Source organism: Stenella coeruleoalba, assembly GCF_951394435.1.
Source record: "Stenella coeruleoalba genome assembly, chromosome: 6".
Classification (NCBI taxonomy): domain Eukaryota; kingdom Metazoa; phylum Chordata; class Mammalia; order Artiodactyla; family Delphinidae; genus Stenella; species Stenella coeruleoalba.
In genome coordinates this window covers 41,673,785-41,697,993 of record NC_137151.1, presented here as the reverse complement: position 1 = coordinate 41,697,993, position 24,209 = coordinate 41,673,785, and the positions used below count along the sequence as shown (strand labels likewise).

At 34.8% G+C, this 24,209-nt stretch overlaps 1 protein-coding gene across 7 annotated transcripts in view; it reads right to left on the bottom strand.

The window, feature by feature from the left end:
• ARHGAP15 (Rho GTPase activating protein 15) overlaps nucleotides 1–24,209 on the bottom strand; it is a 622,596-nt gene that overhangs the window by 481,479 nt on the left and 116,908 nt on the right. For all 7 annotated transcript variants that reach the window (XM_079924573.1, XM_079924572.1, XM_079924570.1 and 4 more), the window contains one exon: nucleotides 11,280–11,369. In XM_079924573.1, coding sequence (XP_079780699.1) covers nucleotides 11,280–11,369 — 90 coding nt within the window. The remainder of the gene's footprint in view (nucleotides 1–11,279; nucleotides 11,370–24,209) is intronic.

The following is a 24,209-nucleotide window of genomic DNA, read 5'->3' as shown; positions in this document are numbered from 1 at the left end:
TTCTTGGTGCACACACAGACACACACATACACACACATGTGCAGCCTAAAAGTCAAGAAGATTTAAAGATATTATCCCATCCGAGGTGACCCTAAACCAAAGGGATGAGAAGCTGATGAACAAATGCTTCCTTCTGTTAATCCTTGGGTGAAAATTCTGACAAGCATCCTAGCCACTTTGACCCACTCAATAACGTTCCTTGTAGTGCCTTTTCCTCCTCTGTTTCACTCTTTCTAGTTCTGAATTCTTGCTTTCTGGGACACCTCGCAAATAAACTACTTGCTACAAAATTCCTAGTCTCTAACTTTGGTTTGAGGGGGAACCCTGCCTAAACCAGAGGGCATATATGGCAAATCTGTTTGCTTAAAGAGAATTCAAACCTAGCTTCCTATGAAAGGAATGGATCATTCCTCCACTGAGATACAGCTGTCACTGTCATAAAATTTAGCATAAACAAATACACCATTAAATGCCCTGCTATAAAATGTAACATCCAGCAATTACATACTAAAGGATTTAAGGTGACATCATTCATTATAGTATGTGAATGATTCTCCTGGCTAAATGGGAATTTAGTGTTAAGTAGCTGTAAAAGCTGCCAGAAAGCAAATGTTATTGAAACAAACATTAGCAACTTATGACTACAGCCTGGAGCGTCCTGACCATAGCTACCATCTCTATTACGGAGCCATTAGAAGCCACTATAGGGTTGTATCCAAGTTGAATAGGAAAATAATTTACTTGAAATTTTATACTTATAGGTGAAAGAGACTGGGGCATAATCATTATAGATTTTACTTTCTTTCTAAGGTTTTATTGTTGTTTTTCATATCCTCTTCCTAAATAGAGACAGGGGTAGGGGTAGGGGTAGGGGTAGGGGATTAAGTGATCTCCCCAGGGAAAACCAGCAATGTTCTTCCATGAGTCAAATTAAATATTTTGAGGGAGAAAACATTTTAAGTGGCAAAAGTAGGTACTTATCGAGGGTATTATCAAGTATGCATTCACAGAGTGAAAATCTTAACCAAAAATTTAAAAATAAAACCCACAGTCTTACTTTAAAAACAGGCATTTACAAATTTTTTTGCAAAGATAATATGCATTTGATATTATGATTCTCCCAAGTTAGTGCAATGGCCTTTTGTTATCTGACTTTTACTAAATTATAAGGTGGTTTAAAGATGTAGGCAAATACCTGGTAGAAACTGAGTATTAACTATTAAATATCATCCTTGAGAATTCAGGACTGAACTTCAACTTTCCTCCTGGGGTAATTTTAACTCATTATCTCCTATAATCTTTAAAGACTTGTGATCTATATAAGTATACACTTTAAGGATCAGGATTTTCATTACATACAATGAGACATTCTACAGTTATTAGAAACAAAACATACACTGAAGTTGCCAAGATAACCCTACTGCTTCTGATTAAGAATGTGTTAATTCACTGATGCTTAAGAACCATCAAAATTTCTTAACTTACATTTTAACTATTGTATTTTTGATAAAAAGTGCAGCATGAGCTGAATATTTGTCATTTAACTTGTAAATCCATGAAGAAAAATGACTTCGTAAGTCTCTGAGTCATTAGCAATTAATCAGATTTCTTCAATATAACAATTGAATGACTGGGAAGAAATCTTGAATTTTATGAAGCCCTACACATTTCTCTCTTTTGACGCTGTAAATTATGTTATTTCCAAAATCAAGCTCAGTAAGTGGTAACTTAAAAAAAATTCATGCTTAGATCCAAAAGAGGGATTACAACATCTCACATATATTCTTATTTAAGCAATATAGTATATCTTTAGATTCAATAAATCTTCCTAATATTTGACTACATATTTATTTTCTAACAGAAATGAGTGTTGATAAAATTCATCAGTCAATAACAGCCAAGAATAACTTCCTTAGATAAGTCATGGAAAATATACTTTCATGTTCAGGACAAAAATTACACAAGTGTGTCATTGCCTCCCCTGAATCCTCCATTCTATGACAGGACAGAGAGAAAGGACTGCCATCAGATGAATAACATCTAGGGCCATGGGATTTCAGGTTTAAGCTTAACAACATAAATAGAGACCTCCTTTGAATACCTCTCCAGAGCACCCAGCCAAATCAAATCAGCAAAGTCAGTGTTGAAATGCCAACTAGCCACCAGATGGCAGCAATGCTTTTATGAATAATGCGGCATTATGTGCAGTCCATCTAAGATTTCCTATGTTAATAATAGAACAATCCTTACTTTAGCAAAAGGACAGATTTGTTCGTAATGAGGCCAGCTATTTTTTTCATGTCACTAGTTATATTTTGTGGGATCTATTTGCTTTCTAGAATTTGGGCCCCCCGAAAATATTTATTTTCTTACACATTAAACATTAAATTGTTGTTGAATTTCATTTTGATATCGTGGTAGAAAATGCCTGTGGCTTGAAATAAATATTTTCCTTTCTGATGGACAAATAACATCTGCGGTTGTAAATGTTCCAGTGTAGCTGTCAAAAGAGAAGGGTTTCACATAATTTCCTGCCACCCTCATCAGTCATCCTACACATCAAAAGAGTGTGTTCATAACCTCCCTTCCCACGAATTGATTTCAAATCTATCACAGATCTCAAATATCAGAAGCTTCTCCTCTACTTGATCATGGGTGTGGGAATTTTGAAAAATGAAGCACTGTTTAAATTCAAGTTTTAAAAAAAAATCCCTAAAAAACTATCAAGGTCTATATTACTCAGGAAGGGAATCCTCAATATCAATGTTTCTTTCCCTTTTTGGGCTGTTTGCAGCATTTGTTAACTTCTCCACTGTAAATTTTTTTTGGTTTGCACATGTTCACCAAGGAAGTCAGACTTAGAATTTCTCCCAGTGCTGGAAATAAAATGTTAGGCAAAGTGGTGGGATGAAGGCCAAGGATCTAATAGCTCTCTACTAAAAAGAAATTCATCTAAAGCCTCCAAGTGAATGTGCCTCCCTTGGTCAAATCACCTCATACTGATCTGTTATCTGAAAAGAGTTTAAACTGCTTCCTTCCTGATCTTTCCCCACCATCAGGCATTTCATTTCATCGTTTCTCTTAGATCATTTCTCAACATTCTGTCAAGATAAAAAAACAGCCTCCTCTCCTTTTCAAATACCGAGAATCCTTAACTGTCCTGCAGTGTTTACAGCCTTGCTCTTGAATATTTATTTTCTACTAAATTTTAGTAACATATTTAACTCATATATTGAGAGGCTGCATAGATTCTATAAGTGGCCTCTCCAGTTCTGTATGAATGCTGGCATTTCCCTTTAATTTTAAACTTATTTTTTTTCTTGTGTACATTTCATACCTTTGTTATGGATGCTTGCTTTGTTGTTTTCTTATACTGCTTTAAACACTGCTTTGAGGTTTGAGAGTTTTGCTCACCACTGCCCAGATTTTTCCCTGCTCAGTGACTTGTGGCATATAAATGCTGTGAATATATATTTTTTTCTCTTGCTTTCAGGTCCAGCCTCATTACCTTATGTTTCTAAAAACTGAATGGCATCAACTATATCTCTGCCAGTGATCCTATATTATCCAAAACCACTCAATTTTATTTCACCCTGTGTCACCCTCATGGACAAGCTATAAAATGTCATACCATTTATTGGCCCCATCTATTATTTACCAGCTTTAGGGATTAAATCGTTCCTTTTTCTAGAAAAAGCCTGTTTACTATTAAAAGAAATCATATTCATCATGAAATAAACACAGTTGTTCTCCTTTAAAATATAAAATAAGAATTTTGAAACAGATATGAAAAAGGAATAAATTGGTTTGAATGTTGTCTTGCTAGCATCAGTGTAATATCTTTTGTACTTTACAAGAGGAAAATTACAAAATTACAAATTACAAAAATTACAAAACCATAACACTTGATGATTCTACTTTGATGCCATGAAATCCCCCATTGGCAGTGGTGGCTTTTGCTCAGGTGGGTGTTATGAAGGCCCAGGTTTGATCCCACATAACTCAGCTAGCCTCACTCTGGTTCTGCAGACATGGGGAAATGCACTGTTAGCCCATGTACGGCTCAGTGACCAACACACCAGTTCTACCAAAACATCAAGAAACAGAGTGTGTTCCATAAGAGGAGAGGATTTACATCATGATGTCAATAAATGAAGAATGGCATGTTGCATTTAGCCTGGTGTCAAACTAAAATCCAGAATTTATTCCAAATGGACAACTCTTATCTTTGAGCACACACGGAGCCAGCTATTCCAGAAGGCGATGTGAAGTGAGCTAACCAGTGACATAAGCCCATTAGGTAACACACATCCATTCTTCTGCTAAAATATTAGAAGTAAAAGAAGACAAGTTGACATTTTCTCTTTTTTCTTTATATTTTTAATTTTGATTAATTTTATTTTATTTTGGAACCTTAAAATCTTGGTTCTCTTGGCTAATTTGGGACTAAAAGGTACTAGTATGGCTATTGTCAATCTTTACTGTCATCCAGTAGCATTCTGCTTTGATGATAGTTTAAAAACAAATGAAGACAGTAAGGTAGAAGACAGTGAGGTAGCATTGTGTCCTTTGGTAGTTAGTATAATAAAGAAGCTGTGCAAATGAGACCATATCCTCACAGACTACCATGCTTCGTGGAATCACGAGGCAACATAAGCTTTCTATTGTTTTATTTGATAATACACCCAAGGTATCAGTATCTTAATTCTATACTTGAGATTATACCTGTTTTTTTACAGAGATCTTTATTACTTCTCAAAAGTTGAACCAGAAAAAAGACAGTGGTTTCCAAGTAACACGGTCTGAAGAAACAGGCATGTTCTTCATTTGAGGGGTGTACTTGCCATCCAAGGACTTGTTTCTGTTTCTCTTTTCATCAGTCAGGCTAACATGCTCTTTGGGTCTCACCTTAGATTTCTGCAATCAATTTTATTTCCTGTCTCCAGGCTCTCTCCTTTGCAGTAAGTCTTATATACACCCTTAATGTTAATATTCCTAAATCAAATCCCCAATTATAAAAAATTATATCATTCCATTCATCAAAATTCTTCTGTGAAATCCCACTGGTAAAAATGAAGCCAAAATCATCAAAATAATATCCCTTCCCCTTCAATCAGAAAAAAAGTGTTGTCCTGATATCTAAGGAGGGGAATAAAAAGAGTTACTGTTGTCTCTCATTTGGGGGCATAGTAGCTGCACTTGTCTCTAAGTTCCCTTTTGCAAGATTCTCTCAATAGCTTGGTAGAGGCTTTCAGGGCAAAATGCTTTTCTTAAAGTGTTTACTGGGATATGACATTAATTAAATAACCTGTATTGATTAGATATTACATTAATTATACTATTTACTTATAGACTAGGATATTAAAAATAATTTCAGTAATGTTTGAGGATACATATCCTTAGACAATGAATGAACAGATTTTCAATGGTATATTTAATCTTAGTCTCTTGGTTAAGTTCATAAGGTAGTACAGAGAGTACAGAGACCCTGAATTGCATTTCACAGAGGCATACCTCTCCTACCCATTTTCTTCCAAAATCCACATCTGGAATTGTTCTCAAAGTACTGTGAGATGATGTGGTTAGAAGATGAATACAACCCCATCTTATTTATGTTAAAAATCAGTCCTTTGGAGTTGCTTTCAAATACAGGGCTGTTTCACTTTAACCTTAACACAGATGGGAGGCAGGTGAGTTAAAGGCTTCTCTCTTATTTCTTTGCTGTGAAAAACTGTAAGCTGGAGGAGGGATCCTACCCTGGGTTCTACATAAAGTTACAACTGACATCGCCAAAACTGGAACACACGTCCCCAGACTCTTGTGCTCTCTCCACTGAACCTTCTGAATGATGGATGAATATCTAATAAGTAGATAAAATGATTGGGGACAAGAAAAAACTAAAAAACCAACTGTATTAGACATTAATGCTGCCCTTATTCTGGTTTATTTTTAATGCCATGCCTTTTAAGATACTGTGAGTAATTCTCCAAAGTGAAACCAGCTTTACTCGAAATCTAATGCATATATGAATGTGAAGAATCATCCTTTTGCATTTAGTCTAACTACAAGCATTGAAAAATGAAAGAGAAAATTGATAAAAGCTCAGATTTATTTTAAACCATCACTTTTAACAGAAGGAAATGGATAAAAGCAAAATACCAGTAGTTTTCCTTTTGGCTTAAAATGACATTTTCCAAGATGTTATTAAATTATCTTCGCATTAATAAACTTAAGTAGTACTTAAAGATTTTAAGCTAAGACATATTCAGATCAGGAAGAGCTATCAAATTATGTTTAAATGTAAAGCATATCCATGGAAAATATTACATGAATATGTTTAATATACATTATAGTCAGAAGACTCCATCCAAAGTCAGAAAAGAAATACAACTAATGATAAATCTATTCCGAGATTTACTTTTAGGGACAGAATTGGCTTCCTTGAGATATTTTTATATGTTAAAAATGAGCCCGTGTAATGCAAAAAAAAAAAAGAATCTCAAATCCAAGAAATTTGGCCATGGTTTTTGTTGAGGTTATAAATTGGTGGTGAGAGGAAAAAAAATTGACTTTCATCTTCTTGAGTCATTTAATTTTTTTCTGCCTTTAAGGCAGGCAATTGATACAGTTCTAATCAACCATAATTCATTAATAGTAGAATTATCTTATTTAAATCACGTAATCTGTAGATAAGCCTGCTGCATGTTCACGGGTGAAATTTTTTGAAAATTTTATTTGAAAGGAAACTCAGAAAAACTGAGGCCTAGTCACCGTCTGGCTCTGAGAAAAGGTTTAATATTTCAAATGAGTAATCAACTACTGTTGTAATGAAAATGACCAAGAAAACAGATAGTATTTTTCTTATTCTTAACCCCCATTTTAAAAAGTGACTAGAGATGACATTCCAGAAATCATCTTGGAATATAGAGCCTATATTGTGGACACAATTTCTTAAAATTTTTTTATGACAATGAATTTCTTTTCTTTTTTTTTTTTTAACTGAAACAATGCAATTTTAGCCTTAGCAGTAACCACTGAATTGGTTAAAAGGTTTCCAGTCTTCTGGTTTAAAAATGCAGTATGGGATATAGTCTCTATCTTCGTATATTCTTTGAGGAGGCAAAACTAATTTACATGACAGGAGTAAAGAATATTTTAGTGCTAAATTAAAAGGCATGGAATTAATTACAGTGCTTGGGACCATCATATATTTAATAAGAGGGCAGCTTCTTGGAGGCTGGGAATGTTTTAGAGGTGTGTCATCTATTTATTTGATAGCCATATCATGAACTCCTTTTCCCCAGACTTTCAAAAATGTTTAGCTCAGAGAGCCTTATGTTCAAAGGAAGGAAGGAAACATGAGTGAAACTTTTCCTTCAACTTTGAAACAAAAAGATAGTAGATGTTTAAAAATTACTGATTGTTATAAATTATTTTACAACCATTTTCTCAACTGGACTTCTATTGAAAAGCTTTGTAAATGCCTGACGTATCCATGAGGAAAGAGAAGGTGACAGAAGCACTGCTTATGTTACAGATGCTGCCTGACAATACTGCCATCCTTTCACATGGTTTTATTTAGTTATTACAAGTATCTCTCTGTAAATGACATTTAGGATTATTTAAGATTATGTTGTAATCCTTTTAATCCTCAGTGCTTTAAATTTCAGGCTAAACACCAAAGAGCAAACTAGCACTTAGCAGAAATGCTTAAAACATGTGATTTGTACATAAATCTTTTTATTCACTCTTTCCCTGATGAAGACCTAGGGTTGCTCTTAACTAAGAAAACTCGTACCACATTTCATTACAATTTACTCGGTTGCTAAATGCTTTCTCAAGCTACATCAAACTTGTGATGGTCCTTGACAATTATGCTAAATGCAGAATTGAACAAAAGTTAGCAGCAATGAACATTTACTAGTTTAACTTAGAGTGTGTATGACCTTTATAATAAATACAATATGTCTTTCAGTGTTGGTAGCGTATGTGTGTGGAAAGGACCATTCTATTTCTTAACGTCAAGCTATTACATGTGGGTATATACGTTGACACATACATCATATATGCATACATGTATGTACATTTATACTTTAAACACATATTATGACTTGTCTATGTCTACTTTACATATATATATTACAGAAGTTGCTAAATATCTTTAATATATGATTTATTATTAAAGCTACTTATGTCAAAAACTGCTCTAAAATAGGTAGATGTTCTTGAACTCAGCCAGTGAGCATCATTCTGAATTACTGAGAATAGTTGAATACAAAACCTAATTAATTAATGCTGGCACAGTTATGTTACTATGTACCAATCAAATAAGATTGAATCTACATCAAGAGTTTAATAAGACTTTGACTATAAAGAAAATTTGACTTTTAATGCAAAAAGAAAATGAACTCAAATGTCCAAATGACATATACAAAGGAAACAAATGAAATCTTTCCATTTTTTTGTGTCATAAATGTTTGCTTCTGAGTCTTTCAAGCATATCTCAGGCACATGTTTGTTTGTTTGCCTCTTCATTTTAAGTTCAACTTCTCTAGAGACATTGTAATTATGTGGCATATAACTGCTAATCCATCAACTTTTTAAAGACAGATTTCAAATTTTAAATTATTTCTAGTTTTGCTTTTCCTTGATTTTTCTTGAACCAAAAATCTCAATAGTCGTTTGCTATCTGTAATCTATAATTCATAGACTGAGATTGAACACCATGCCTAATTCAAACTTGGTATTCTAAAGCTATTTCTGATGTAGCATATCGGCTAAAACTGTGATGGTCTTTTTCACTGAGGAAGAAATACTTCATTATCCTGTAGGTAATGAAACCCTTGAACACACACACTCAGATACCCAACAATGCCTTAATACCATGTTTTTGAGATATAATCATGTTTATTCTGATCATTTGAGAGTTATTCCAGCTAATGTACCTAATCAAATATTGATGCAAGTCATCTAGAGCTAGCTCTCTGACAAATCCTTCCCGATGCTTTTTTGTTAACAGAACTATAAAAGCTATCTATATTGTTCCTCTTGAAACGCTTACTTTCACTACGGATACGTATTAGTCAATTTTACCTAAGCTCATATGTTTAGATGATGAAAAGATTTCAGCATGACAAGAAAACCACATGATTCACCCCAAAAAGAATGAAGCAGGAAATTAAACCTGAATCTTTCTTTAGTTTTATTATTTGCAACATCCTTATCATCACCTCTTGTTTCTCTAAACTAAAGGGTACAAGACAAAAAAAGATAAACTGGATGTAAGAAAACTGAAGTCCCATGAACTGCTCAGGTATCTTACAAACAAAGCTAACTGGCAAGATTTTCACCTCCAAAAAGCTACCAAAAGTGAGAATAGTTTTAATATCTTTGGAAGTACCTACATTAAGAAATAAGAAAAATGAGTAAAATATTATAACAGAGGCAGTCACACCCCGAAAAGGTTAGGATGATAACATATTATCAATGTATTGGTTTAAATATACATCTATGAATATTATATTCACAGCTATGTAAAATTATACTTAAATATTTTCTTCCATATTCGCAGCCCTGTACACATCATATATATTTGATTATCATCCTCATTTGTGATCTAACTTAACTCTTCATAAGGTTAACAGAAGGAACTGAAAAAGTCTTCCTTAGTTCAACTCCGAGGGTTTCTACTATTCAAGAATTATGTCAGTGTCAAATTTTAATGTCTTTATCTTTGTTTTGTTTTGTTTTTTATAATGTCTTTATTTTATAACATTGATGATTAGGTTGCTAAACTCACAATACATAATAAAACTAAACCACTTAGCTCACCCTACCCTGTTCAGAACTAGCCATACTGATTATCTAGGTTGTCACAGAGGCTAGGATTATAGCCCCTAATTTTTCTTATTTATAGCAGAATAAAAAAAAAAAAAAGCAAGAGATTGGGAGACAGAGTATGTCACTGATCTACAATTCCTCACTTTAAAAAAAAATTTAATTTTACTTCTTGATTCTGTAAGTTCACCTTCTAATCACTTTGGGCTTTAGTCCTTTGATTTCTTGGCAAGTATGTTTAGTTTTCTTTATTTCTTTTTTTTTTGGTTTTCTTCTTTCCTTCCTTTCTTTCTTTCTTCCTCATTTTTGGTTAAAAAGAAAAAGAAAAACAAAAAAACCTCTACCATATAAAAATGAATACCTAAATAGAATTCAACTATAATCAGAAAAATAAGTTATTCCATAATATGTTAAAAGTGTTTTTTCATGTTGTTTTGTTTTGTTTTTTTAATTAACATAAGTCCAAATTATTTGGCTAGAACTCATTGAGCATTTGGAAAATGCAAAAACAAACTGAAAATCAGTTTTTTCGTCCCAGTGAGAGTTCAGATAAGAAATGTCACCTACCTATACTTCTATAAGACTGAATACATCAATTTTAGTGATACATTTAAGAACAGAATTGACTTTTCTTCAAGGGCTAAAATGGTCTCAGAAGACATTTGATACAATAATTATGATAATCTAGTTCCTACTAAATGATATAAATTCTAAAATATACTATAAAGTTATTGGTTACTTTGGAGATATAAAAGTAAATTAAATGTCATGTAAATACAGAAAAAGATCAACTTCCATAATCTGAAGTTATTAATTGCCAAAGGGATTTCAGTAACATCATATGTGAAATATTAAGTTTTCCCATTTCCTTTCTTTCAAGGATTTCATCTGGTGCTTTCCATTCAAAGGAACATGATTGAAATTATTAATCACAGTTATTTTTTTCCAAAAAATTAAATTATACAATATGAAAAATCCAATTTTTATAACTGTTCAGCTCTCTCCATCCCCCAAGTTACACTGGTAAATATAATTTATCACTGGAAAGCAGGAATGGCAATGAATGCAAATAGTTTATCATAATTAGCAAATCTTACTTTGTTTACATCTGAAAGTCCTACATTAAATCTATTTAAGCCAAGCATTCTAGGTTTGAACCACAAACAGCTATCAAACACACTGCAAAATTCAATGACTTTCGGGTATATAATTAATCACCACACAACATATATTTTGTGTTTAGATAGCAAGCAGTCACCAGGGAAAAACAACAAAACAACCAAAATTCAACAAGGAAGAGAAGCCAGGTTTTTCACAATGACCTCTACACAACTAGTTCATGCACATGAAAACATCGTAACAAGGTAGTCTTGTTTTGATTACCCAAGAGAGCTCAGATTTAGAAGGAATAGGAATAATTTGAATCTATGTAGCATTCTTACCTGAAAGACATTCTTTCTGCTTGATTTTTCTTTGGCCCATTCGATATATGCCCCACACAAATCCACACTTTCTGGTTTGTGCCCAGTTTTCTGCAAATGAAAATGCAATAAGAATAAAAAGCATACAACACTGGAGATGCATGTCAGAAAAAATAAAGCTTTATTGACTTAGCAGCTATATATTTATGGTATAAAGACTTTCTTATCTTTTTTCCAGTTTCAAATAGATATCCTCACCGTCATGTTCATTGCAGCATTATGTACAATAGCCAAAACATGGAAATGACCTGTGTCCATCAATCCATCAATGGATGAATGGATAAACAAAATGTTTTATATAATATAATGTTTTATATTATGTGTGTGTGTGTGTATATATATATATATATATATATATATATATATATATATACACACACACACACGTAAGTTAGACAGGAGACAAATTCTGCATGATTTCACTTTTATGTGGAATCTAAAGTATAATTCATAGAAACAGGCAGGTTACCAGGCACTGGGGTAATTGGAAGATATTTGTCAAAGGGTACAGACTTTCAGTTTTAAGATGAATAAGTTCTGGGGATCGAATATACAGCATGGTGACTATAGTTAACACTTTACTGTATACTTGAAAATTGCTAAGAGAGTAGATCTTAAATGTTAGAACCACACAAAAAGGTAACTATGTGAGGTGATGAATGTTACTAACTAACCTTAGTGTGGTAATCATTTCACAGTATATCTGTATATCAAATCACCACATTTCATGCCTTAAACTTACACATTATTGTCAATTATATCTCAATAGAGCTGAAAAAAAGAAAAAACAAATTTAATAAATATTAAGTGCCAACTGTATGCCTTTTAGAAATTCATTTTTCAGACTTTAAGTCTATACACATAAGTATAATGTGTATTTGTATTTAGTAAATTTAATTTAGATCAAATAGATTATGGTGTGTGCCTCCTTTCACACAATACAATGTGTATGTTAGTGAAAAGCTGTTTTCACTTCAGTAATTCATAATAATCAGTTAATAGGAATATCCTCTGTATTTCCCTCTTCATATTTTTATTTAGTTCAAGTGAATCACACTTACATAACTTTAAATTTGCAAAACTCCAAACATTAAACAAAAACTTACCTGCTTGGGAGATTTTTTTACTATTTTTAAAGAAAGTTAAGCCACATTTCAAAGACTCCAACTATTTTCATATGTTCTGAGCTACTCTAGGTTTTCCTATAGAGAAATTCAGTTTCCTCAAGCCATTTTCAATAGAATACTTTAAAATTTTAGTGTAAAAAGCTTATAATATATTTAGACAATGTTAACAGTATGAACTTTAGGTTAAAGCATAAAATTATGGAAAAATGGCAAAAATTTTATAAGAAATCTGTCCACAATTGTTGCCTCAGAGCCACTATGTTCTATCGGTTTAAAAGAAATAAATTATTTTTCAGAAGAAGCCAGAAATATGGGTTTTTTTAATAGTAAATTGTGAGATTTTTTGATTTTTGGCAACTCAATACAAATTTTTTTGGAAACATTATACAGGCCAAGCATAACTTTCCTTCAGGATAAATTCGGCTGGCAAGATGGCAATTGATAGCATAGCTTTCCTTGGTTATTTGGTAGTAATCTCAGGAAAAACTTATCAAGATGAGCATGGCTCTTATGGATGCTTCAGATACTGAAATATTTTTACTGTTTTCCCATAATCTGCCACCCAGGTCATCACGGCTGTGGAAAATCTCAAGGCACAATAATAATGTTCATTGTTGAGTGATTTATGACATAGAAAAATTAAGAAAAACCTGCTTCTACAGTTAATTGAATTATGGGACACTCAGAACCAATAAACATATATAACAAAAAAGATTATCTCTCCCACGTAATGCAGTCAGGAAAAAAAGATGGAATATGATTTTATATAAGAAGCACTTTTTATGGGCCAAACACTTCTTATGTGTTTTATGGTTATCAATTCTTTTAATTCTTATAATACCTGTATGAAGTAGGTATTATTATTTTTTTAAATAAATTTATTTATTTATTTTTGGCTGCGCTGGGTCTTTGTTGCTGTGTATGGGCTTTCTCTAGTTGTGGTGAGCAGGGGCTATTCTTTGTTGCGGTGTGTGGGCTTCTCATGGCAGTGGCTTCTCTTGTTGCGGAGCACAGGCTCTAGGGGCATGGGCTTCAGTAGTCGTGGCATGTGGGCTCAGTAATTGTGGCTCACAGGCTTTAGAGCGCGGGCTCAGTAGTTGTGGTGCACGGGCTTAGTTGCCCCGCTGCATGTGGGATCTTCCTGGACCAGGGCTCAAACCCACGTCCCCTGCACTGGCAGGTGGATTCTTAACCACTGCGCTACCACGGAAGCCCAGTAGGTATTATTATTATTACCATGTTACAGGTAAGAGAATATGCCAGAATGGTTAGGTGAGCTTTCCCAAGGTAACATAGGTAGAAAAGGAGGTGCCAGGATTTAAATGCTAGCAGTGCCCCTCCAGAGTCTGTTTTTAACCACTATGTAGTCCTTAAAAATTGAATATACACTATGATCATATTCATGCTAAAACATGAAACATTTTGGGAAAAGATATGCTTTTCTTACTAGACTAGTACAGACATATTGATCTTGTTTCTGTCCTTCTCTGTTGAACTTGATCTTCCCATTGGGCCTTTACACCACCTGTTTACCTGGAATACCTCCCAATCTTCACATGGCTGACTCCTTCTTCTCCATCATGTCTCAGCTGAATGTCACCTTGTCAGAGGTCTTCTCTCTGACTGTCTTATATAAAATCATGGCATTCCAGGACTTCTGATTACTCTCTACCTATTTATTTTAATTTCACCACAGCCTTCCTCCTAACCGAAATTAATATATATATATATATATAGTTTTATATGCTGACTGTTTTTCTCCCACTGGAATTTAACTCCCTGAGCTGGGACCTTGTTTGCCTTTTCCTCCACTATTTCTCCAATGTATGGAACAGTGCTGGTACATAGTTGTTGTTCAATGAATATTTGCTAAATTTGTGCATGAAGGAAAATACCAAAATGCAACTAACATTTGTGCTTTGGAAGGAAGGTTTGGGCATCTTAAAATTCCTAACTTTATAACAAGCAAGATTTGTATCTGGTCTAATGGTTAAGCAGTCTTTGCTTTGTGATTTGGCAAAATCTAAACAGTTTAATGGACTCATATGTGGACTGAACATAGGATTTCACAGAATCATGCAATAAACACTTACTGTATATATACTAAGTGTGAGTGTGTTAGCTACTGTGTTGGCCTATATCTTGACTCTTCCTTTAAGAATCGTATCCTAGCCTCAGACTCTGTATAATTATCTATAGACTCTCTCTATAGAAAGAGAGAGAGCTAGAGGAGACTTATGGGTAAAAAGCAATCTAAGCTTTGCCAGTGTGCTTACCATCTAGTTCTGCCAGCTTCTAGCTGTCCTCATCAGCGTCATATGCTAAATCCGATGGCTTTGGCACCTGGCTTGGGTTTATCTCAGTCCGAACACTGCCCATTACACTTAGTCACCTCCTAGTGCTCATTCATGTGACTTTGACCCGTCTCTTACATTCCTCATGAGCTCACTGCTTTACCTCCTCTCCACATTAGCAATCTTCATTGTGCTTTCTGCCTAACAAATCCCATTTTCTGAATCTGCCTTACTCCCACCTTGTTATGTTTGATTTTCGAGGTTATTGAAATCTGCACACCTTTGTGTGTTGCCCCAGCCTCTCAAGTCCTTGATTTCACTTCCTTTCATGTCCAGACCTGTGCCTCTGATTCTGCAGTCAATTCAGCCTCTCTCTCTCTCTTTCTTTCTCTCTCTCCCTCCCTCATTCGATGATCCACTCCACTCTCTCATCCACTTTTTCTTCTTCTACAATCTTCCTCATATTCCTCAATTCTAGAGAAATAACTTGACTACTCAATGTAGTAACATTACAAACAATGGCCACCTACTTCAGCTGGGCTTTTGACTCTACTTAGCAATACTATTGTTACTGTGATAAGGACACAACGTATCCATGAAATCATTACCAAGACCAATGTCATGAATACTTTGCAAAGTTTTTATGCGCTCCTAGTCAGTTTCTACTCTTCCTCATGGTACCTCTCTCCCAAAGCTTTACCTTTTTCAAGCCCACCAAACGGCTTACTCATAATTCAGAGAGATCATAGAGCTGTGGTGCTAGAACATTCGCCATTCTTCCCTCTTTCATAGTTAGTCTGTGTAATGCAAATGAACAAACAGAAACTTTAATAAATTTCTATATGTCTTGCCCTCTGAAAGCTTTATATCAACTTCTCATTTATTCCTTACAACAAATTTGTGAAGTTAATACCATTGCCTTTAACTGACATGTGAAGAAAACTCAAGCAGGGAGTGGTTAAGTGCCTTACATAAGCTCATGCACTTAATAAGGACCTCAGCTGAGATACGAATTCATTTTTATCTGACTCCAAGTCCCAAGTCCTTATCACAACACAATACACTGCCTCCCCTCCATACCTATCCTTTCCTCCTGCTAGGTCACATAATGCCTTTTTCAGGTCCCAAAGTAAGAATTAACACTTTCTATTTCTTCCTTGTAAGTGTCATCATTTCCCACTTTTGCATCTGTTTCCCAAAATTCTGGACCTGGGTCTGTGACTCTGGTCCACCTGTCCAATGAACTCCCATGTCTGGGCACGACAATGTCATCTATGAGCATCAAAATTACCTGGCCTATCAGTGCCATATACTGCATGAACTCACAAGGCATGTCTTGTTTTGCCTCAGAGTGAGAGATGCTCCTTCTTCAGCCCAAGGTTTTTCCTCTATAGTTCCTAATTCTATCCAATCTCATACCTTGTTTTCCCTAAAGTAGATTATATCCTTTAGACTATAATCACACTGAAGTGATTATAAAAAAATAAAAAAATAGAAGAAAGCAAGCACCAATGCCACAACTTCACGTTTTCTCAATCTCACCTATTTCCTTTCATGATTACCAGGATTCTTCAGTTTCCTGCAGTCACATTCTCTGCTCCTGTTCTATTCTCTCCTCAACCCACTGCAGTCTTTTATCCCCTTCCTTGGTTAATCTAATTCGTCTTAACCATTAAGGTCAACAGGAACAGTCTGATGCTTTCTCTCCCATCCACATTCTGGTTGAACTCTGTAGTACTATGAGATTCTGCTGGCCCTTCTTAAACCCTCTGTCCTTCAGCTAAGGAGACATTTTCTCTCCAAATTCTTTCAACTTTTATACTTTTCCTTCTCTGTTTTTTTTTTTTTTTTTCCCCTCACTGACTGGTTGAAGTTCCTCAACCAACTTCTTAACTTCTTAAATGTTAGTAATCCCTGGTTTATGGTTCTAGGCTTTCATTATTTCTCATAGTTTACATGATTCCTGTGAGTTTTGATTTTGCCTGTGGCCTGATCCATCACTTATTTATGTTAACTCCCCATGATTCCTCTGGTCCCCAGCTCCCTCTTATGTGTCCAAACTCTATTTTCTAACTATCATTAGGATATAGCACAGACATCTCCTTGAAATCACTGTCTTCTTCTCAGACTTGTCCCCTTTTTTCTATTGCTTGTCTTGGCTAATCATTTGTCTCCTTCACTCTCTTCACTTTCTTAGTTCTCCTCTTTCCATCAATAGCCACAACCAAAAGGTACAAAGCCCAAATTCCAGAACGAGATCACAAACTCTTTTAAGTTCTTATTTTCTCTCATCTGAATTTCTCTCCTTCCCATTTCCTCTGAACTCAGTAAAAACCATTTCAATTCATTCTCCACATTTTGAATTTTTTTCCTAAAATACAAATCTCACAATATTTCTCCTAGAAAACTTGTTATCCACAAGATAATGTACAAATCCCTTAGTAGAGTATACAGGCTTCTTTTCATCATCCCCCAACCACCTTCTCAGTTCCATTCATCCCTCCTTTTTTCTATACATCAGCAATGCTGAATTCCAGGCAGTTTCCAAAATGCTACATGCTTTCACAACTCTATATTTTGGGGAAGTGAGTATGCATGTACCCTTTTCATCTGGAACACAGTTATTTCTCTCTTCATCCACTCTCTTTGCCTGCCATCTGCCCCAATCCTGCTCATTTTCATGATGTAACTCCAAAATAATTTCCACGAGGCTCTCCTTCACCTCTGCAGGCACAGTCACTCTTTCCTTCTTACCATTTCCCCTACTCTGAAAAACATTTTTTTTTTTTTTTTTACAATTTGTTTTGTTATTCACACATTGCAACTACTTTTTGATGTGTTTCTTTCCCCCAGCTATACAATCAGAGAACAAGCTGGGTTTGTCTTACCGGTCTTCATTTTCCCCAAATTTAGCAAAGTGGCCCAAAGTAAGCACTCAACAGAAGTTTGTTAACCTTTGAATGAATTTATGAACTGGATGGAAAATTGCAACAGAAAATTTCCAGATTCATTCAAATGAATTAATAAAATTAAGAATACAGCTCAGAATTATAGTTTACAAAATGAGAAATATTTAGGACATAAAAATCACTACATTCCCATTTATACTGACCTTTAATAGGAACTGATCTTATGGCAAAATTGAAGCAAATAATAGAGATTTGGGGTGAATTTAAAAGTATGCCAGAAAAAGCTAAAGTGATTTTGGTAAAAGTCAAGCAAATAAAAATATTAGCCTCAAGAAAAGAAAACTAAGATAAGTAAATGAAGGACTATATAAAAATGATCCTTATCAATTGTTTATTTTTACAAAGTTAAAGCAGAAAGACCTAGGCTTGAAGAACAACTTTAGGGACTAGGCTTTATTAGAAGGGAAAATTATCAGTGTTTAAGTGTTGTTAAATATTGGAATAAGTAGTTCAGAAAAGTTGTAGAATTTACTTGGAAGACAGTCAAGATTTTATTCCATCTGAAATTAAAGAATCCTTTAATAGAAAACGTATTTCTGATTCTACAGCTATAAAACACATGAAAAAGTCTGCTGAACTACATGATGCCAATGTATCACATTGTACATCATTATAAAAATGTACTTTTAAAAATTGACTAAATATAAACTTAAGCCTAAGAGTAGACATATATCTATTCTGGGTAAACTTAAAATATAAATGATTTTTAAATATTTAAATAGAATTATTTAAAAGTTACTGCTTCTGGACAAAACATAAAAGCCTCTTTGTTGGAGAAATGTGAAGTCATTAAAAATTGATCTTAGGTCTTGTCCACTTCTGATTTTTATTATTCTCTTAGTCCATCTTTACCATTTCTCAATAATAGCTGACAGGGTTGTCTCTCCATAATATATTTTTCTCTGACTTAGATTAAACCTTTGGGATTAAGTTTCCCATTTTTCTTTATGGGATATTTGGGGGCTTTTAATGTATATTAAGAAAATATCAAAGGCCAGATGCTCTTTTGCTTGATGGCATTTTCCATGATGAAGATTGGCCATGTGTGTGGGCAACAAATCACTGGGCCACTCATTCTCATACCCTTATTACTAGATGTGGTTGGAAAAAAGTCAAGGCTCAGATTTTATGAAACAGTTTATTAGCTACCATTTTTTATTTTGGATTAATTGCTATTCCAGAATATAGACTCAGATTGTCCTTATCAGTCTGAAACATGAAACACAAAATCTGTTTAGAGGAATTAAGTTTTATCACATAACTGGTTTTGATTCTGGAAAATCAGTCATGGAGGAGGATAAAACTCACTTATAAATTCTCATTTGGGCAAAATGATTTAGGAAAGAGTGCTGAATGGATACCTGATCTTATTAATGTCTAAAGTATGGCCGCTGTCAACATAGAAGAGGATACTTTGATTGTTAAGATGTGGGTTTTATGTATATGAATATAAATGGTGTTAATAATAACTGAAATTGTTTCTCCAGTGAAATTTCTCAGTATATTACAAGACCAAATCAAACCAGATTTTCAGAAAAGCAAAGCCTTGTTAGTGATTTGGGGCACTAGAATGTTATGTGTTTGTTTGTTTGTTGAGGAGAAAGTATTCTCCCCTTTTTAAGAATTTATTGCATTTATTCCTGAATCAAAATCTTGCTAGAATAAATATAATAGCTTCTATTTAATCTATGTTTGTTGCATGCTTACATTGCCTTAAATTTACACTATGTAAAAACTATTTAATTCTGCAATGTGAGCAATTTGGGCACATTTTTGATGCCTCAGGCACCTCCTCAGATTCCCTCCTTAGACCCTCATTCTTTCAGTCTGCCTCAGTTGTCCCTGTAGATGACCAGTGATGCTTGGGCCCATATGGTCCCACTTCCTGTGGATGACCAGACACCTTCTTGGAATGCAAGGCCCTCCTGGTTGCCAAGGTTCAGACTGGCTTTTAGATCCCTACCACATCCAGATTTGGATAAACTACTATTTTACAGGGTGTAGGATCTGACCTTCTGCATAGCCATCCAAGGGTGTGCCCAGGATCCACATAATACAGGGAGAAAATACTCCGGGTGATAAATTTTAACCAAAAGGAAGCAAGAAATGGGAAGAAACAGGTCGATATATTCCTTCTCCTACCTCCATCCCTTCCTCCTACAGACTGCTTCATGCTTTCTCCAGTTTATTTGCAGCTTTTTTGCAAGTCAAGTGGTGCACCCGCCCAGTGGTTCTCTGTGTCTCTGAGGCTCACTGTAGAGTAGTAGCCAGCATGATAACACATCCTCTCTTCTATTTTGCATCATCTCCTGCCTCACTTCCTTTTTACTTCACTCTCTGTGTCCTGGGCTCATGCCTCCCAAATAAAGCATGGATGCTTAATTTGGGCTTTGTTTTCTAGGAAATCCGGACTGAGACAATTGATGTTACTCTCCTGTGTCAGGGAGGCATAGATCTCCACTGAAATGTGTGCAGGGCTCTCTATTCAGGAGTCTAGAGTTGTCATTGGAAAGTATTGGGTTGGCCAAAAAGTTCATTCTGGTTTTTCCATAAGATGTTACAGGAAAACCTAAAAGAACTTTTTGGCCATCCCAATAGCTCACCAGCCAAAGGCTCCATTTTTTTCTATCCCCCTTTACACCAACCTGTGGCCACATTACCCATTCTCATCACTGGAATGTGAACAAGAACAATGTGAGACACCTCTGGGCTCACAGCTTTTAAAGAGCATGCAGATTTTCCTATGCTCTCTTAACGTTTCCTTCATCTGCCACTAGGGGATGACAGAACCAAAAGATGGGAGAAGCACAATGTAGCAGAAAGCTGACCAGGAATATCTGTTTTGGCCTATGGTATGAGTAAGAAATGAGGTTCTGAAGACATTTTGAATTGTATTTGGACAGCAGGTAGTGTTTCTTTACCTGAAAAATCTTGATATTATTGTTAAGAAAACTAAGACAAGGATTTTGAAGTATACTGTCATTAAGTGAGTTTGTGCATTTGAATCCAATTCTGATTCCAAAGTCTGTTCTCTTAACCACTATACTCAACTGCTTCATGTAATAATAATACCAATAATACCAATAATAAATATAACTAATATTTATTATCTTTGCTGTGTGTCAGGCTTGCTACATCAATTTTCTCACACAATCTCACAATAGCTCTATGAGGTAGGTACTCTTATTAACCCCATACTGCAGCTGAGACATCGAAGAATTGTAGCAACAAATAAAATGTGAACCTGGGATTCCTAACCCAGGTTGTGTGACTTAGAAGCCCCTATTTCTACCTAATATGGTATACTGCTTCCCAGAGCATTTCAATTTAGTAGTGACTTTTAAAGGAAGAATAAATACATATATTCAGTAAATTTAAAAATGCACCGTGGAGTAAAAGTCCGTTTTATCTTAGAGAAATGTAAGCTCTAAATCAGATGTATTACATTGACCAAAATGATAAACCACAGAGAGTCAAGCTTCATAATTAAAATACTTTTCTGAAAGAGCCTAAGGTGAGGTTTATTGGACAGTAAGCTATTACCCATTTATAAGGCATCCTATCAATTTCATAGATTTTTGTGGTTATTAAAAATTATGTACGATACAGAATTTATTGTGGTTAATGGCCAAATCTTGAGAAAATTATAACCAGAGAGCATGGCTTCATTTATATTAATATCGATCACTTGATTTCATTTTTTTCCTTACAAAGTTTGTGTTAATAAAACACTAGAATTCATTTTTCCTTTATTTCTTTGATCTCCACCTGTCATCCTCCAGGTTTTGGACTGTTTTTTCTTTTAATTTTTAAATGTATGTTGAGACCGTATGATAGTGCAATCTATGGCTGTACTAATAACCTGCCCTAATGCTAACCATGCTGACTTCACCAGAGCACTATTATTGTGAGAATTTAAAATGCCTTCGTTAGGCTAAGGTTGGTAGATCTATTGTTTGCACCTCCATTTTTATGATCTTTTTGAGCACCTCCATTTTTATGATCTTTTTGAACACTCACTTTACAAAGATAAAATCATTCCACATTCATTTTATACAGATTACTCAATAATTCATGAATAGCTTGCTGATTGAAACTATTTTCATCTTTTTTTGCTAAATCGCATCATTTTACTCCCATAAATAAGTCCATTTTTTTCTTAAAGTCATGCTACAGTGAATGAACATTAAATATACTGCATTATTTAATTAATGTTTGTGCTCATTATTTGCACTGGAAGTAAAGAATATTAAGAAAAAGTAAACAAATTATTTTAATGAAGTCTTTTATATTACTCTTTTTGCTTTCAAGGTTATGGCTGAATGAGTGGTCTAAAAAAGTTAATAGTTTATTAAATGCCTTGGAAGAGTTTTCTGTCATTAGAAGTAAAATTTGCCAGTGTTTGCCTCTGATTAGAAGTATTAGTACAACGTAAAGTAAAAAACATAAAAGTAGCCCCCAAAATCCCAGTTACATACACAATCAACATGTAGCCTCCATATCAAACATTCTGGCTTTAGAACTATACAGTTTGAGGGGAGAAATAGTCCCTAAAATGTTTATAATACTTTTGAATTTATGTCAGAAGTGACACTAAGTTTTCTGAGTACCATGAGATAAATATAAAAGGAAGTAAGGTCCACTTGGTCTGATTTTTAGTAGCTGTGGAGACAAGAAATTTCCTAATCAGAAATAGACTTTGCATGATGCATTTATCTCAGTGGGGTACCACACTGAACATAAATTCTGGAATCACATGAAAACACCTCCAGGTTGCTACTGGTGCTCACTAATGTGCTGATACACCCATGTTTTGGGCACTGCATATTTTTTAGTTCTTCCTAGAAGAATTACCCTGCCTGCTTTCTTTGCACTAGGACTTCTTTAGCAATGACCATGCTGCTAAAAGATCAGGTCATAGGAGAATATTAATATACATTCTGAGTAAGAAGATGCCCTGTGATTTACTAAATGCATGGGGCCATAATGATGACAGACTTAGCCGTTTTGCTATTATCTTTGTCAATAAGAGCACAGGCGTTATTACTCTCATCTATTTCCATATATTTTTAGAATAGGTTTTTCAGATAATTTAACAAGTCCTACCTTCATTTTTTTAACTGTAGGAAAAATATATCTTAACTCCCCAAACTGTCTCTGAAAACTCTGAATCTCTCTTAATTTGAGCATATGCAGTATAAACTATAAAGGGCTCCACAATGCCTACAGAAAGAAATCATCTCCTCCCACAATCCTGTTCAAGGTCTTTCATGAGCTGATTCCACACTGACTTTCTAACCAAGTTAGAGTGTTTGCTGTCCTACAACAATGTTCCTCAACTTTTTTTGAGGCAATCCCTCACTGGCAGTGCATCCAGACAACTTACAGAAGAAACACAAAATAGTCTGGACTGGGGCATATACACCCTAGGACTCAGGGAACCACCAAGAAACATTTTTAAGAGCAATGACTAGCACAGTATGTGGAGCAAGGCAAGCAATTGATAATATCTGGAAAATAAACAAATTAAGGAATTAATTTCCCACATGTTATCATTGCTTACTCCCTTCTTTCCATGTAAAGTGTATTCCCCCCCCCCCCATTTCTGCAATGAAATCCTATTCAGCCTTCAAAAACTTCCTCAAATGTCACTTCCTCTAATGGATATATTTAGAATCCTTTCCAGCTGGGAGCCATATCTCTCTCCTCTTAGTTACCATGAAACTAACCCATGTCTCTGTTCATGCCATTTTGGAGTAACTATCAATGTCTACTTTTTCACTACAATTACCTGATTTATGGGCATGCTTTCTATTTGTTTCTAGACCCTCAAGTGAAAGATCTGAGTTTGTTTCATTTTTGTGTCTTTCCTAATACCTAGCACAGTGGCTTAATATCAAGGACCCTAAGTGATATCAGAATGAACTAATGGAGAAATACATAAGTTGACCATTACTTGCAACAACAATTTCCTTGGGAAAGAGCTACCTGCAGCTAAATCTATGGTTCCCCAGCATGTTTTCTTATATACCTTTATCATGTTAGTCATGTTCTATTATAATAAAACTACATACGATTCTGTTTCCCCTACCGGACTATAAGCAACTTGACAGCAGGGATCGTGTATTATTCATCTGGATATCTCTAAGGTTTAACAACACATTGTGTGACACCTGTTAATAGTTCATAAATCAATAAATGAATGGGTTCTCTAAATTACACAGCTTCTTCCCCATGAGGCAATCCATCAATTTTGTTTTTTTTAACCATGAGTGCATATTTGCCACATCCCATAGCTATAGTCCAGGTCTACTCCATAACAAGCAGATGCTCTAAAATCACAAAGTATAGCCCATACACAGGAGAAAAGTTGCAAGTGAATTGCTGGAGCCAATTGAAATACTATGCTGGTACTGAAATAGGTAAGTGTACCTGAAAAATGCAAGGGGTATGATTCAAGGCCTCAGAGGATAATTCAAACTGACAACTTTTGTTTCTTTA